Raw genomic sequence first — 18,075 nt, 5'->3', positions numbered from 1 at the left:
TACGATGGCTTAGTGTTTAGGATAGGCATGAGCAAAATTTGGTCCTCCCTCCAGGAGTTTTGGACTTCAATGTTTGCCCATGTCTGGCAGAGCTTGAACTGGAATTTCAAGGTAACTAAAATAGCCTTTTTCTTCACTTGCTGTTCTGTAGTCCTGGCTATAAGCCGTTTCTAACGGTCATCAAGCCACAGCTTCAGAAGCTGAGTGAGATCACAGAGGAGCAAGAGCAGCCAGAAGCCTTTCAACCTGTGGCCCTTTCACGAGTGGCGGAGCAGGCCAGTCCCAGGGTGGAGGACAGCAGGGCCTCTGCAAGCCACAGCGCCAGCCCCCAAAGTGAGGCCGGGAGCAGCCCCGCCACGCGGCATGAGGAGGACCTGCTGGGCCTGGAGGAGGAGGAGGATCCACTCCAGGAAAGCGGCTATGACTGCACGGTGTCCTGACAGCATTGAAGCGGTTGGTGGAGAGGTTTCATACAAGAGCACAGCTTCATAATGACGGCATTTAAGGACATTGCTTTCAGAGAAAAGTAATCAAAGCCTTCAAAGCAACATTTACACAAAACATGTTTTTTAATGACATTTTAAAAAATATCCACTGACTAAAGAACCTCCTTAAATCTGTGAATGCTTCCCAATAAGCAGTCTTGGCTCTTTCCTTTGTAAAGTGGTTACTGGGAAAGTAGAGGTATTTCAGTTTGCACACAATGATATTTTATCCTGTAGATCTGGTTGAGATTTTCTCTTCTATACCTCGGATTTCTTCTTTGTATTTTGGTACTTAATCATGCAGAAGGACATCTGTTCTATATCCGTGCACACTATCATTATGTTGAGGGGAAATTCTAAACAAGTATTTGCCCCAGAAGAATGAGGCAATATTTGGAATGTGTCTCATTTTCAGATTGCCTTGTATTTGAACCCAGGTTTTAAAAATTCAGCCGGGAAGCTAGTTAGGATGAAAACGTGGTACATTCTGCCTAGTTTGCCTAAGGAAATCATGGCCTGATGGAGTTGGGCTGTGTGTGTGGTGTAGATTATGCTGTTTGATATCATTAAGCTTTTATATTGAATAAATTGTAAAATACATTGTATGTTTTGTGAATACTCTTGTACATTAAGGTTACTATTTTATGCTTTTGGTGCTTGTACAACAGTGGGGGTTCCCCTCTCTATCTTGCATGTCTTTATAGTTGACTTCAGAAAAACTAAAAGCAAAGTTGCACTTCCAACCAGACGCAGCAAACTTTGATTGACTTTAAGAGTAGTATCAGTTGCTTGGGACTTCACTTGTCATTTGGACACATTCAAAGAAAAGGAAATTAAATTCCTGAAGATTCTTATTTATTTCACTTGTAAATTCTTTTCAGAAAACTATTTTATGTAAATATACCCCCTTATATATGAATGCTACTACAACTGAGGGTTCAGTTACACAATGTACAGTGTAAATACACGAACAGCCATCTTGCAAATATTTTATAATGCATACACCTGTAACTATTTACAAATGTTTATTTTAACTTTAATACAGCAATGTTATAAAAAGCTGGTTGCAGCAGAATCTCATGGTTGCTTTGAGGTACCTTTCCCCTCTGCTGTTCTCAATGTGTATAATATTAAATACCTATAACAGTATTAAAATTTAAACATTGGTTGGTTTATACTGTCCATTTGGGGGGAAATGCAACACTTCTAGTTTTTTATACAAGAAAGCCTAACACTTATTTTTATAACGTTGGTATAATGAACAGTGACATGGACCAAAATCATTTCTCATTGGAGTATAAACATCGCTGTTTGCCATAGCTCTGGTACAGTTACTCAATTTGTTAATGCAATTTTCCCTGTATGAATTTGGAACTGGTAACATGTTCTGAACATTCAAAGGGGGGGGGGGGAGTATTGGTCATAAATATGTATATTCTCTAGAAGACAAAGTTAAATGTCTTTTAATGGATACATGTAACTAAATATGTTTTATTGCTGTTGCTTAGCCCTTACCATTGGTAAGACCATTAGTACTGGTACATGTGCAATAACTTTAAAATAAAATGACAAAGGTTGGAAATGACCTTGCCCTCCAAGTTTCTTGTTCATTTGATATATAAAGATTAAGAAAAAAGGGGGTTTTAAGCTGAAGATGCTCCGTGCAGTTATGCTGGCCATCTGACCTTTACGGACAACACTACCTTTCAGCTTAGAAATGGAGATAAGCATCACCTCCCAGAGTCAGACACTACTAGACTTAATGTCAGGAAAAACCTTACCTTTACTTTAAGCTGAAGATATAAAGATGGAGAGAGCAGAGACAGACATACAAGATGACAAGGTGAAACAGGAGATCCCATTACGTGCCAGGATGTGGATACAATGAGCAGAATCCTCTGCAACTTGTTTCTCCAAAAATGTCCATATAGGATTTATTTTTTCTTGAGTGGAAAAACTATATTCTTTCCTCGGGGTCTTCTATATACTTTGCAGTTCCTAAATCTTGATGGTGGAGTAGTTCTTTTAGCTTTGATTTCATTGAGAGCTCCCTCCTTTGCAAGACAGACTTCTCGAAGTCAAAAATTAAATGGAGTCTTGCAGTTTTGTGCTCCATTGCCAAGGAACATTGTGGAATCTTTCGCCTTTGGCATGGGCACAGTGGTCTTGCTACCAGAGGCAAACTTGACTTTTCCCAATCCAGGGTTTTTTTTTTGGGGGGGGGGGGGGGGTTGTTTTTGTTTTTTTTTGCCAAAGCAATATTGACATGTTGGCCCACATCCTAACAGCCTCAACGGTTTGTCCTCCCTTTTGATCATGTCCTGCTTGTCTCCTTTTATAACAATACACGTATACTATATTTCTAACATAACTGCAAATTCCTTCTATATCACCTTGTCAACCTATTTAAATTCCTTGGCACCTTTGATCAGATCTATATTTTTGGCACCTTTTTACCATATTCAAAGATGCCAAAATCTTTCCATCAACAACTTACTTTTCCACCTTGGACATTCCACAGATATATACATCTCACTTGCCTAGTTTCCAACAGACCTGCAACCTCCAAAGATGCCATAGGTGTGAGTGAAACGGCAGGAGAGAATGCTTCTGGAACATGGCCATACAGCCTGGAAAACTCACAGCAACACAAGTTACTTTTACTTGAAACTCCTTCACCTGAATGGCTGAAATGTCCATTTCCCTTGTTTCCCCAACTCTCTCTGTGTAGTGTTTGCTAACATTTGAGTTTCTTGCAACTCTGTTCTTGCCCTGTGGCAACTGCCCTTACAAAGACCACAACAATCTTACTGTCAAAGTCTCTCTTCTCGACCTCTCTTCTGCCTTTGTCATCCTTCCTTCACTATCATTATGCCTTAAGACTTCTATCTCTCCTCTAAAACCAGTGTTATCTCCCCAAGGTCTCTTGCTTTAAGCTTCAACCTACACACCCAATTTTAATGATGCTTCAAATACATGCAAATACTGTATTAATGTCCTGCTAGCTTCATGTCTTCCGTCTCATTTTACCTCTGTCAGCTTTCGTTTGTAAGCAATGTCTGGCTATATAGCAAAGTTCACTGATATAAGTGTCCCATGACAGAAAAGAAATGTAGTTGTGGGTATCATCATTCTGTTCATAGTGAAGTTGATCTAAATAGAGAATTTAATAAAAAACATAATTTTTATTCATAAAATTGTTTTATTTAGCATTGGTTATCCTTTACATACATTCCATTTTCCTTTTGGCCTCTTGTGAATTTCTTCCATAGTAGTTCTAACATGCTTCTGGTTCAACTATGGCTTAGTTTTCAGAAGATGTTAATACGCCTGTAGTTCTTAAGATGCAATCCTATAGACATTTACATGGGAATAAGCCATACTGAACTCAATGAGATTTATTTCTGAGTAGACACATAGGATTGCATTGCTAGTATAACACTTTAAACAGCAGCCGAGGGCTCACACCTGGAATTTCTGTGCAGAAGTGGTCTTGCACACAGAAAAATAGCATAGAACAGAAAGAGACAGCTGTTTCCCCACCACACCATCTATATTTGTTTTATAGAGCCTCTAAATACAGCCTATAGTGTTATACAGAAGCACAGATCAATTTATTTTTCACTTATAAAGTCCACAGTTAAGCTAAATTAAATAAAGTAGCTTTGTAATAAATGCAATGAACTCAGGGGGTTCCACACAAGACTCATTTTGTCAATGAGAAATTTTCAACTGAACAGCTCTGTTGAGGGCTTTCAGTGTAATGTTTAAACCAAGGAAGGCTGGACAAAACGATCAAGAAATGAACCCATGTGCTGAACAATTAAGTATTGTTTTAAAAGGCAGGAATTCAGCAAAAAGACATCCTACGTGGCACTCAGCTTCTTCATAAAATATGCATCCTGAGTTAAGCAAATATTTAATCATTTGCCCTGATGATCCTAGCATGCACTGAGAAATGTAGGTCTCCCCTCCCCCTTTTTTCTGTATATACATCATGCAGTCATTAAAAAACGTCACACCCAAGTTTAGAGGCACAATGGGATGCTTTGTGCATTTCTGTACAACAGATTTAGAAATTCTCCAAGCTTTATTTTGTTGGAGAACCGCACAATAAAGTGCAGTGAGATTTTAAGCACACATGGATAGAGAAATACGTAAAGAGAGGCAAACAATCTACAACACGGCTCATTTCCTGCTATAAAATATTTCTAAATAGAAGGTAAAATATTGCATGCAAGATCAGCTGCTTTGGAAACAAGGATTCCATGCATATGTTAATATAGGCTACATTTGGTCAGCTTTGCTTCAAGTGTTTGAGTTTAGTACCTAAAGCAATGCTGTGATTTAAGGCTAAATGACATATTGCACTAAACAAGGGGAGCTCTGCATTTGTGTCCCCGCTCCATCATGCCAAGTACAACTGCCTGTGTTCTGAAGTCATGTGGGTTGCATTTCTTTACTTCTGTCTGTTCATGATATGAAACTGAGGCAGGAAAACACACCGAAAAAAACCAGAAAGGTAGGGAGAGCTAAATGCCTGGGAATAGTGCATTTAATGTAATATTGAAATTTACATTTCTACAAACCTGCTTTTAAGTTGCAATTAATTTTTTTCAAAATGGTGAAGTCATCTTTATGGGGGGGGGGGGCAATTTATCATCTTCAGAATTTATGCAAATTTATGCATATTATGCAACTGTAACAATATATCTACATTGTAAAAATATGGATTACTATGGATTTGCACGAGTACCTGATTCTAATTGCCTTCACTTGTAAAAGCGGTTTGAAAATTGCTTCCAGATAATGCTGTCTATATATAATATTTCTCACCTTGTCCTTTCCATATGGATGTTCTCTTTTTCCCTGAAAAAGTTCCTACAACGTAAGAATATTCTCAGTGAGCTTGGTGTGAACTAATATCTTAGTTTCTCAGCACTGCTCTTCTTATAGTGCTCTACCAAAATATGCATAATTTATTATAATCTATGTGCAACATATGGAAGAATTTATATATGAATATTTTGGCAAGTGCTGTTTTTACATCTTTCACTGTAACAGAACAATCCAGTTTACATTACACACATGACATACAACTTTCTCCTTCAGAAGTAGAAACTGGGCAGAAAAAGAATCTGAGAAATGGAAACATGTCTGAGCTGCCTACTATCTGAGGTTGGATTCTACACTGCCCAAATCCCAGGATCTGATCCCAGATTATCTGCTTTGAACTGGATTATATGAGTCTACACTGCCAAATCTGGGATAAGAAGATAATTTGGGATCAGATCCTGGGATATAGGGCAGTGTAGCTCCAGCCTGAGATACTTTCTTTGTGTTTGGGCTCTTTGTGGGAAACAAAAACGTTTGCCTAAAGATCTCATAAAGGTTCCTTGACCAAATTTGCTATCCCATCTTGTCATCACACATAGATATCAAATATCTTATTAAAAGCACAGTGGCCAAGATCCTACTTAACACTGGAAGAGCATAGAAATCCACCTCCGCACTTGAACAACTGCCAGACAAACAATAATATAACAAAGGGAAATATCTCTGACCAATTTGAGGCTGTTTGACTTGTTGGAGGTAGAGCTACAACATGCAAGGAGACTCTCTTCCTGTTCAACATCCAAAAAGTAACCTGCTCCTGGTCCCCAGTTTTCCCAGCACCAGTCATAACAAGACAATACCAGACGTTGTGTGCTTTTTTGTATTCTTTCTTAATGGCTTCTAGTTCATGAGACTTGCTCGCAACCACCTTTCTGCTCTAGATGGATGACTGAAAAAGAGGTTTTGGTCAATGTATTCGGCTTTGGAAATAATTTCCCCCATGAAATGACATCTTTGGAATTTACTTTCGCACAATAAAACAGTTCTATGTCATGGAGAGTGTCATGAAAACAAGGAGAAAAGTGTCTTTTTACTTTTTAAAATTTTTTGCCTTTGGTTACATTGTCTGGCTTGGTTCCTTCCCCATCCATTCCCAATGTTTCAAATGGGGAAGAGACATTTATGAGTTCCTTGCTTCAGGTCCTATGGTCTCAAACCACTACTTGGTATGATTCCACCACCCAACACACACACACACAAAAGACTGTTCTTCTGCCTGTTTGGAGCACCATCACTAGAGTCAGGAAAGGGGTGCAAATGTTTCGTGATTGGCAAGAAGGTGGCTTGAGCAAGTGGCCCCTCTCTTGGAACTGAAAATAGAAAGTGCTCCACCGTAAACACTATACTCCCTGTGATACTTTCTCAGAGACCACAGGATTACGGTCTTAAAATTCAAGAGAGGAAGGGAAACCATAGCAATTCCCTTACCAGGTACTCATTCTTAAACTTTCTTTGTCTTTCTCATTGAAGACACCCTCAGTTGAACATCTTTGACAAAAGCACTTTCTAGACATTTAGACATGTGAGGAGTTTTTCAAAACCAACTCAAAAGCTCACAACTTTTGAGTTGATGTGGAAACCGCAAAGGAAATCAAATAAATAATACAAAGGTTAGTCATTGGTAATGCAACATCTACTCATCAACAGATTACCCATGACGAAATTACAAAACACACACACTTATGCATACGGAAGGCCAGAGTGGTGGCTCAGTGCTTAGAAATATATAAAACAGTGCTTATGTGCTTGCATCGGACACCTCTGCCTGACTAGCTTTCATGTTCACTGATTCCCAAAGGGAAGATGGACCTGATTCAGCCTCTTACTGCAAGAGACACAACAGTAGAAAGATCAAGGAAGGAAATACAGATAGTTCAGGGGAAAGGGACCCAGGAATACCATCAGGTCACGCAAAATTTGGAGCCTGCTCACCATGTTCTCTAGCATTACAATTTAAAGGACTTTGATTGCATGCAAAATGAGCATCAGTACTGCCAAACTGAGATCACCATGACTTCTTTCTTAGCTTTCATGATCTCCAATGTTAAAAGTCTCCGAGCCATAGTCTTTAGTTGATTAGGACAATGCTAAAAGATGGCAGGACATGTGTTATTTAAAGCCTGTGAAATTATTATACGTTGTGCTTGGAGTTTCTGCACAAAGCTTCTCTTATTGCAAGATGCCCAGGAGGGCTGCGCTAATGCCGTTTCAGCAAAAGCAGTTTTCATGTTAAGCAGACATGAGGTGAACAGGCCATTTGAGTGGGAGAAAAAGGGGATAATTTTGCATAAAATACCCAGAGACCCCCTCCTTCCTGCCCAAGCAGGAAATATAGCAGTATTTTTATGGTTCTCAGCTGCCATAGAAATACACTTGTGGCTAAGTTATTTTTTTGTCAATAATACCATATCATCCAACTTGCCCAAACATCATGTGATCGGAAATCACATCCAACAAGGTACGGACAACCACTGGCTTTTCTGTTGCTGCTGGATTAAAAGACGAATTGATCATAAGTGGAGACCCAGCCTGAGGGAAATGTCCAGTTGGGAAATCGGTCTATTAAGGCAAGTAATTGAGGAGACTTCTGATCGTCCCCAAATAAATAATGGGTAACTATAGCAAGGGTGACCATCCCTCTAGAGTTCTCATCTGAGACCTGAAAGGCAAAAAAGAACAGAAAGATGATGTCAAACCTGCCCACGAAACTAATAATCCTTATGACATTACACTTTAAAGCATGCATGGCCAAACTTCGGCCCTCCCTCCAGGTATTTTGAGCTTCAACTCCCACAATCTGCTGTTAGGAATTGTGGGAGTTGAAGTCCAAAACATCTGGAGGAAGGGCCAAAGTTTGCTCAAGACCGCATTAGTGTTCATAGCCTCACCTTCAACTCTATCCAGAACTGCCACGGCAAGGCCTGGAGCCCATGAGAATAAAACACAAAGTAATCCCCGTCGATGGCATTCACCATGGGAGTTCCATCTCCAAGAGACCACAGGAAAAGAGTTGAGCCTTTATGTGGCCGAAGGAACAGCGACATGTGACTTGGACCTAAAGCGTAAAGCAGACACAGATTTCTGCATGAAGTTGTTTTAAAAAGAGAGAGAGAAATCCTTCTGGGTGTTCTGAGGGGATGCTGTGCATTTATTTTCAGCCTGAAGCTAACTTTCCAATATTCCAACTGTTTGTTTCACCAATCTTCTCACATGCATTACTTTCTAAAAAGGAGGCAAACCAGTCAACCTTATATATGCCTACTCAAAAGGAGATTTTATTTTAAAAAAATGAAACTACACATATGCTTACACTACCAACAAACTGGTTTATTTATGCCAAGTGCACCTATGAGAGGCCTTTCTTCTATCACGTATGTAGCATGGACAATTGCCTTTCACTCTCACTTAACTATTACACAACAGCAGTCATTCCAACACATCATCTGAACTATTTCCATCTAAGAAGTCATTTAAAAAATAGCACCCTGGTTTTTCTTTTTATTTAGCCCCCTTTCACCCCTTAGTTCTCATGTATCAAGCCTTAAATTAAGGCCCCTTCTACACTTCCATATAGTACATATTATCAAAAGAGATAATCCACATTATCTATTTTGGACTGGATTGTATGAGTCTACCATATAATCCAGTTCAAAGCAGACAATCTAGATTTTATATGGCAGTGTAGAAGGGGCCTAAGATTGCAGAGGATAGGTAATGTCATTTACTTTTCTTTGGCAGCCACTTGAGGCATGACAGAAATGCTTTAATTTCCAGTAAATAAAAGAAACAGCTGTTGTGTGAAAAGACTGGGCTTTTTCTATCAGGTAATTTTCAGTATCAACACTGGCTCGATCTATACTGCCATATATCCCAAAGTATCAAAGCAGATGACCCAGATTATCTGCTTTGAACTGGATTATATGAATTTGGGTAAAGGTAAAGGTTTCCCCTTGACATTAAGGCTAGTTGTGTCCAACTCTGGGGGGTGGAACTCATCTCAATTTCTAGACCGAAGAGCTGGTGTTGTCCATAGACACCTCCTAGGCCATGTGGCTGGCATGACTGCATAGAGCATCATTATCTTCTTACAGAAATGGTACCTACTGATCTACTCAGATTTGAATGTTTTCGGACTGCTAGGTTGGTAGAAGCTGAGGTTAACAGTAGGAGCCCACCCCGCTCCCTGGATTCAAATCGCTGACCTTTCAATCAGCAAGTTCAACACCTTAGTGGTTTAACCCGCTGCACCACCAGGGGCTCTTTATATAAGTCTACAATGTCAAATAATCCAGTTCAAAGCAGATAATCTAGTCTTGATATGGCAGTGTAGATGGGGCAGTGTTACCTTGTCAAAAGCAGCAACATCTTAAAGCCTTCTCGTGACCATGTAATTTGTAGTATTCAACATTATTTGAAGGCTTCCAGATGGAAAAATTACAGAGAAATATAAATAAATAAACCTGATGGGAATGTGCTCCAAAGAACAAAAGGGTTACGGCATCTCAAGAAAAGCAGCATGCATCACCAGTTCTGTCATTCTCCTCACATAGAGAGTAACAAATCTAAAACAGGTAATCTGTGCTTCATATAACTGGCAATTCTGAACCATTATGTGGAGATCCTCCACTGGAACGGCCAGAGGTTACAAACTGGAAGATCACTTCTGCTTTTCATAAGGTTCAGCAAACACAAGGTACCAGGGAGGAATAGAGTACCTTGTTTTACAAGGGAATTACAAATCTAAAATATCTCCCACAGAAAAGTCACAATGGAAGGAGTGATGGCCATCATGACTCACCTGAGGCTTCAAAGGTTAACTTTGTAGAACCCCGAGGCGTTTGCTTTTTGGAGAGAAGCTGAAAGTGGACAGGTTCTTTGGGAGCAACTGCTGGAGCAGGAAGATACCAATTCTTTCTATAAGAAAAAAAATTCTGCTTTTAAAAATCACTGTGATTCATCAAAACACTTTAAAGTGCATTGAATTATTTATTGGTTTGATTTTTATCCCAATGTCAGGTAAGGAAGCAAGATGGCTTCCAACACAATTTTAAAGTTTCCAATAAACACACACACACACACACACACGTATAAATATTAAAATAAAATTTAAATCAATGGTATTATACTGAAATCACTGCTTCAAATTAATTGGTATGGCCCCAAAAGATGGACAAGATCCTTGGGGTGATAACTCTCATATGTGTCCTAAATCCTCCATTTTCCTGGGTTATTGGAAAAGTCATTGGAAGGTTGGCCAAGTGGACAAAGGGCACAGCCAGAGGTCTTTTTTTAAACTTGAAACATGGTAGAAATGTGTTGTTGCTTTGTGAGAGCAGGTGCAGCCCTATAAGTTCCTCTAGGAAGTGAATGCAATCCTCCGCTGCAAAGTTACCCAGCCTTGTGGTAACACATGTGGATACTGAGCCTGTCTGGGTTTTGATTTCTTCAGAGTAGACTACTATCTTCCTGGGGCAAAAATCTGCAGTCTAATAGAAAGGCTGACAAGCCCATTGTTGGTTATTCCTTTCTTTTGTTCCACTAGGGAACCAATGACACGGAAAGGAATAATCTTCAGGGCATCATACATCCTGTGAGACTCTGGGTGAATGACCTCTATGTACAGGTTGTCATTTTGCCTTTCCATCCAGTTGAAGGACACAGGAAGGGAGAGAAGAATGATGATCAACAACTACCTCCACAGAAGATGACACCGAGAATGATCTGACTTCTTGTACCATTGTGTGTAGTTTCATGAAGATGGCAGTTCTGATAAGTGATGGGTTACACTTCACAGTAATATTATTGCTATGTCTCATAAATCTGATCAGAATGAGCCAGACTGAGGAACTGACAATGAAATGCTACTCCCATCATGACAGGAACAGGGATGTAACAGCAGCTGGAGGGCCATAGGTACCAGCACCTTGGACTATCAGTGGTGTAAAACTTGTGGCCTTCCAGGTGTTTCGGACTTCAGCTTGTAGAATTCCTAACCATTGGACAAACTGACTAGGTCTTCTGGGAGTTGGGAGTCCTAATTATTTGGAGGGCCAGATGTCTGACAACTCTGGACTGAACACACTGCTTGCAAATGCAATTGTGCTGGAAAGATAGCACTAAATTTAACTTCTAAAGAAGGAAGGACACTGCACGACAACAAAGGAAGGTTTTGACTGTAAACTGGGATTTCATGCTTTGGTTAACTGGCATCAGATAATAGACAACAAACAACTGCAAAAGAACACCATGTCCTTGCAGAATGGATTCCTTCTCCATCCTGAACCCAAATTTAACTCCTTATTGGAATAGCTTTACTGCCTACCAGTTCATTTAAAGGCTTGTAAGTACTGATTATGATCTGTAAAGCCTTCACTCCTTAGATCTAGACTTTCTGAACTATTTTCTCTATGTGAGCCTGCCAGAGTCCTAAAATCCTCAAAGGAAGGCTTCTTCTAGGCCCCACCACGCTCACAGAATTGCCTGGTGAGGAAATGAGAGAGAGCTTCTCAGCAGCTGCACCCAGTCTGTGGAATTCCCTTTCACAGGAGGCCAGGCTGCTCCCCTCCGTTTCCCATTCCATGGCAGGCAAAGTACTTTTTATTCAAACAAATATTAACTGATTAATCAATTTCAAGCAACCATTTTATTGTGGGTGTGTGCTGTATTTTCAGCTTTACCATTGTATTTTTATATAATTGGATACTTTTGTGATTATTTGTTTAAATGCGGTCACATCCCAGGAGAAAGGCAGCATATTAAAAAAGCAAACAAACTCTAGAGGGCAGGAAGGGGCTGATTGCTGATATTGGAGAGCTGTGCAGTATACACTCTCCTCCCCACAAATTCTCAAACAAACAAAAACTAAATTGGAAGTTCTGCATCTGGCCATTTATTTTTTGTTTTTTGTAATTTTGGTCTGTAGCTAACCACATCTTGCTCTGGTGAAGCTTTTAGCAGGTGAAAATCAGCCTCCTATATTCACCATAGGTTTACCTGTGTGCACATAAGACAGCCTCCAACTCACCCACCAAATTTCATAGTCTAAGGCAAAGTGGTGGTTTTGCCATTACCTTCCTCTGAAATATAGCCCACCGTATCTGGTATTGATTGATAATTTCCCATTCAAGTGTTCATCAGGACTGATCCTGCTTAGCATCCAAAATCAGACCAGATCTGATGTTAAGAGCTTTTTACCCCCTATCCCAATCAAAACATAATTAATTAACTGCTTAGCTTTGAAGGCAACAATTGATTTTTCAGGAAGTTTTCTAACTATTGATAGCCTCCTTAAAAAAAACAACAACAACATGTTTCAATGAGGAGAAGTCACTACCAACCTCAATAAATAGTCCACAGGAAGGATCCAGGGTAAGCCACAAAGTGGTGAGTTTTCCTCACATTTTGTTCTAATGGAGTCATTGAGTTCAGGTATATGAGGAGTAATATGAGACATTCCAGCATAATCAAGTCCATTAATCCATATTCCTGAATCACTTTTTTCCAAGTGGCCGTCAAGGCTATGAAATCTTCTGTTTAAGTGCTGGGAAAGAGACAAAGATGACTAGTCAATGGACAGATTTTGGCTGAAACAGATTTGGCTGACACATTGTCCAGAAATATCATATTTTGGTGCTGGTTCCTTCAAAAATAGCCCCCTCCCTGCTGTCTCCCTGAATAAAAAGGCTAAAACCTTTTTATTTAGGCAGGCTTTTAAAGATGAAGGTTTTTAAGATAAAGTCAGGGGATGCTGTGATTTTTAACTCTGAATATGTTTTAATGGTTTTTACCTGTGAAATTTTTAATACTGTTTATATTTAATTCTGTGTTAATATTTGCATATTTGTATGTTTTAAATTGTATGCTTATGCTTTTCTGTTAAGCTGCTTTGAGTCTCCTTCGGGCGAGATAAAGCAGAGTATAAATAATAATAAGAAGGAGAAGGAGAGCTGTTTGTTTTTCCAGAATTATTGCAATTTGACACCATTTAAACAGCCATGGCCGAATGCTATGGAATCATGGGAAATTCAGTTTCATTTTTTTAAAAAAAACTCACTTGCTTACCTGAAGAAAGATTCTCTTAGGCCTTGGGTTTGCTGCATCTGAACTGTAAGGAAAAAAGACTCCAGTGCAAACAAGGGTGAACATGATCACAGCAACTGTTGTTAAAGTTATTATTGTTGTTTTTGTGTTTCTTGCAAGGTAGATGAACTTAACCTACAGAATAACAACAAGAGCAAGCATAAAGTTTTTTTTAAATTATAGAAACATATTTTGAAAATATAACCTGAAGAACATGTAAGCTGCTTTATTTTTAAAAGGTTTAGATTTTTTACAGTACTTGTTCACAGAGAGCTATGCTGTCTTATTTCCAACACAGCTCTCTGGAAAGTGAGACTAAGGCCCCATCGACACTGCCATATCACCCAGTTTCTGAATCTATATTATCTGCTTTGAACTGAATTATATGGTAGTGTATACTCATAAAATCCAGTTTAAAACAGGTAATCTGAATTATATGACAGTGTAGATCCAACCCGAGAGGCAGTGATCTGCCACTTTAAAAAATTCATTGTGAAGTGAAGAGGTGAGCCTGGACCATTTGCACCTGCCCTTTGACTACTTCTTTATTTCTGGCCTGAGTGAGCAATGTGTGGTATTTCCTACTGAGCAAAGAATCCAGAAGTCTGAACTACTCAATTTTTTGTCTAAATTAAAAAGAAAGGTTTTTAGCTCTTATGGGTGTAAAGATGCCTGGAGAAATTACATGGGGTATCTGTACCTGTTATAATTTCAAAAATGGTGCTTTGTAGAACTGAATTGCTGTTCAAAATGACTGGGTTGGTCCAGATGGCCCATGTGGTCTCTTCCAACTCTGATTCTATGACTGCATGCAAAGACTTCTTCGGCTGCATCAACACTGTAGAATGAATGTAGTTTGACTCCACTTAAACTGACTCCATTCAATGTTATGTCATCATGGGAGTTGTAGTTTGATGAGGGACCAGCACTCTTTGTCAGAGAATGTTAAAGACTCTGTAAAACTGTAATTCCCATGATGCCATAGCACTGTCAGAATGAGACTTGACCCACTGTCTGGTATTAATCTTTTAATCCCAGAGATCACTTGACAACATTGTAGTATTTGATGGTAGTTCAAGAAAATCCCACAAAATGCACATTTGCAGGTGAAACTGATGGGATTTCACAACAGGACTGTAAGCAGAAGTATGCTGCTTTAAAATCACAGAAGGGATGTGTGGAAACTATATGGTTTGGGGAAAGGGGAACAGACAAGACTTTAGAATTGTTGCAGTTTGACACCACTTTGACTGCCATGGCTCACAAGTTTTAAGTTTAGCCTTCTCTGCCTTAATAACAATCATATTTGTAACTTTCAGCAGGAAAGCAATGGCTTGTAGCCCTAGAAGCCTTTTCTATCTGAAAGCACCACCTATGGAATCTCTACTACAACCAAGCAAACTTTTGCACATTGGAGATGGCATCCTTTTCCCAGTCTGCTGCACTGAGTGGAATTTGTTAAACAAACATTTCAAAAGTTATTTAAACCTGCTTAGTTTGCAGACTACACCATTTTTGCTTATGGTTCTAAAGCATCCTTACCAAGTAGGAAGACAGGATTATAGAAATAACAACAATAAAAGCAGCCACTATTAAATCAGGTGGGATTTCTGAACCACTGCGTCCCATGATGGGAACAAACATTTCAAATATAATCCAGTTGAGGTATAACGAATAGACGTGTGGAATAAACATTCCCAGGAGGTACATAGTAAAGAATTTCATTGTGGCACCTTCAAGACAAAGAGGGAGAGAGAGAAAATAAATCTGTCTGTAGAATACAGTTTTAAAACTCTGGCATGATTTTCTATAAGATACATCAATATCTGTCAAGATGTGTCACAACACATGAGGCAATAAGCAAGGACTTGTCTACAGTTATTTAAGTCATGATAGCACTAGGCTGATGTGGCAGCTGCAGTGGATCTAATGGTCACATCCACTCCATTTTTAGTTTCTCTGGACATCCCTGGCACCCCTTCACTTCCTCAAACCCACAAGACACAGCCTGTTCATTTTCTCGTTTTATTTGGGGGGGGGGGGACTGGGGCCTCTTTCAGGTGCACTCTCCCTCAACAGCATTGAAATTGAAACTTGTGTTTCCCCAAAAGACTTGGAAACTGGGAGGAAAAAAGAGATTTTGGAAGTAATTGAGGATTATACACACACTTAGGCTGGATGTGGTTCACAGGTCATACAACTTTTAGCCTTATGACAGGCAAAAGGCAGATAAGAATAAATTTCCTGGCAGTGTAAATTGCAGTAGCAATGTTAGCATTGTTGTGGGTGTGTCCAGGCACCTATCAAAGCCCACAGAACAGGGCTTCCCTGCAGAAAAGAAAGGAACCCTGGGCCAAATGTTGAGATTTTATTTTCTTAAGCGGGCAAGGGAGTGCCCGTGAGAGCATCAGTCACAGAAAACAAGATGACATTTCAAGACTGCATTCACTTTAAAGCTCTCATGTGAAACACTCAGCAACAACACTAAAGAACAGCATGACAACCCAAAATATTTTGGGCAGCCCATTTTGGCAGAAAGCAGATGGCATGTGAAAGCAAGAATGTCCATGGAATCATCTAAGACAACAGCAGAAAGGCACCAGAAGCTTAGGTACAATACATACAGGGCTAAACATCACTGCCAAGCACATCACTAAACAGCTTTAGCAGAGTAAGTGAGCTGCTTCCATTAAAAGCAACCAGTTGGAGAGAAGGCCAAAGGGACATGTATGGTGCTGGCTACTTCACAACTCCATGGCATATGTGCATCTACACTGTAGAATTAATATAGTTTGGCACCACTTTTCAATTGCCATGGCTCAATGCCATGGAATCATGGAGTTTTAATAGGCCTTTAGCCTTCTCTGTCAAAGAGTGCTGGTGCCTCACCAAAGTACAAATCCTCGGATTCCACTACATTGAACCATGGCAGTTAAAGTGGTATCAAACTACAGGAAGATCTCACTGGGAAAGGAGGATGTGGTCCCGATTGGGAGTGTTACATTCTGCCTGTTTGATGCAGTATCTCAGCAACTGTGTACTGGCACAATCTGAAATATTCACGCAGGCAGATTACTTCCAGTGTGGATATGCACTGCTGTGGTGCTGATGTTGTTGTTTGTGGAAAGTCTCTAATCCTGTCCAAACATAATGAAGTATGGGGACAATTGCATGCAAATAAAAATATATCTATATTTCTTTATGTGCATCTATAATAATAAAAATGCAGGCCTCTGTGCATGTTTGCTTTTCCACCACAGCTGCAAGATTAAGGGTACTTCGGGTTTCTTTATTTCTGAATTGAATTAAAGAAAGTGAGATGAGAAGAGCAGAGGAAAAAAGAACAAGACCAAAGTGAGAACTAAGAAACGCAGGTATTTCTAAATCTTGCCAAGCTGGGTAGTGCAAGCATGATACATGGGTAGTTTGCCAGACAGGCCTGAATGCTAATGAGCAGTCTCAACTAAACAAAATTCACCAAACCAAATACTGAATGGTGAGTCAGATAATTAAATCACATGGATTCAATGGGTGTATTCTAGTTGGGACTAAGAATATGATTCAAGCTACTGATAGACGCATTCTCACACCCACAGAGCAATACAAACATGTGACACAGATATGTAGCTTTGGCTTTTATTCATTCATTTGTATGCTTTAATAATAAAAGAGCATCTGTGTCTGCGTTACAAAACTATGAAACTTGGCAGTGAAAAGGTTCCCCATCCGAAACAAAGAAAATAAAAATATTCTTCATTTTTATTTGAAATAAAAATTGTTTTTCTGTCATGAGAAAAAAAAATACTCTTTTAAAAACAAAAATTATTCTCCAGATACAAACATTTCCACTATGAGTTTTGTCTACCCCATCACATTACTTAGCATCTACATAATAATGCAGCATGTTCTAAATTTTTCATATTCACTGGATGTTGGCCAAATGGCATCACTTTACTGATGAAATGCCTTTTTATTCAGTGGGTATTTCTGTCAGCGGGATGGAGCAAAAGAAGGCAATTTCTTGTGATTTCCTCTGCCTCTCCAGCATCCCTAAGATTTGCTTTGCTCTAGAACTTTGGTCTTAGGGACCCTTCAGAAAAGCCCAAGAAGTAGAACGCAACTTGTAAGGAGGAGGTGAGAACCATCCAAAATCATCATTCATCTCTTTCTACTGGTGGAAAATCAGTAGAAAGGCCAAAGAGCATTGCATCGGACGAGGGACACCAGTTCAATACAACACATCTTACTGTTATCTGTGAAAAAATTCTGCAAGGTAAGTATCAGTATCATACCTTTTTCTTTCAGCTCCTTATAGGTCATTAATTTTGTGAGTAGAGGAAATGCTACCCATATTGCACAGACAAATGCTGAGGACACTCCTAGGTAAGTAAGTGAAGCCAATGAAATTGACCAAAAAACCACTGGTACGTCAAAGAAGATCTCTGCAAGGAACTGCTCATTTGTATGCTGGGAAAACAAAAACAAAACAATTTGAAAACATAAATTCATCTCGATTACTTTTGGGGGACAAATCCTCCAAATATTCTAAAGGCAGGCTAACAGTGCCAATATTTTTGTCTTTATTATTCCCTTTTTAATTAAATCTGTTTTAAAA

The 18,075-nt window shown here is 39.4% G+C and overlaps 2 protein-coding genes across 3 annotated transcripts in view; one reads left to right on the top strand and one right to left on the bottom strand.

Annotated features, from left to right (window-relative positions):
• RIC1 (RIC1 homolog, RAB6A GEF complex partner 1) overlaps positions 1-2,070 on the top strand; it is a 69,823-nt gene extending 67,753 nt beyond the window's left edge. For both annotated transcript variants that reach the window (XM_060762290.2, XM_060762289.2), the window contains exon 26: positions 152-2,070. In XM_060762290.2, coding sequence (XP_060618273.2) covers positions 152-440 — 289 coding nt within the window. In that variant the 3' untranslated portion in view covers positions 441-2,070. The remainder of the gene's footprint in view (positions 1-151) is intronic.
• A 1,597-nt stretch (positions 2,071-3,667) lies between these two features.
• Positions 3,668-18,075, bottom strand: part of ERMP1 (endoplasmic reticulum metallopeptidase 1) — a 37,195-nt gene continuing 22,787 nt past the window's right edge. Inside the window, exons 9-15 of the mRNA XM_060762291.2 lie at positions 17,753-17,927; positions 15,003-15,193; positions 13,443-13,595; positions 12,719-12,921; positions 10,180-10,295; positions 8,270-8,436; positions 3,668-8,040 (exon numbers count right to left, since the gene is read on the bottom strand). Coding sequence (XP_060618274.2) covers positions 7,876-8,040; positions 8,270-8,436; positions 10,180-10,295; positions 12,719-12,921; positions 13,443-13,595; positions 15,003-15,193; positions 17,753-17,927 — 1,170 coding nt within the window. The 3' untranslated portion in view covers positions 3,668-7,875. The remainder of the gene's footprint in view (positions 8,041-8,269; positions 8,437-10,179; positions 10,296-12,718; positions 12,922-13,442; positions 13,596-15,002; positions 15,194-17,752; positions 17,928-18,075) is intronic.

Source organism: Anolis sagrei, chromosome 2, assembly GCF_037176765.1.
Source record: "Anolis sagrei isolate rAnoSag1 chromosome 2, rAnoSag1.mat, whole genome shotgun sequence".
In the NCBI taxonomy this organism is placed as follows: domain Eukaryota; kingdom Metazoa; phylum Chordata; class Lepidosauria; order Squamata; family Dactyloidae; genus Anolis; species Anolis sagrei.
Note: the sequence above shows the minus strand (reverse complement) of the source record. Positions and strands in the feature narration are given on the sequence as shown.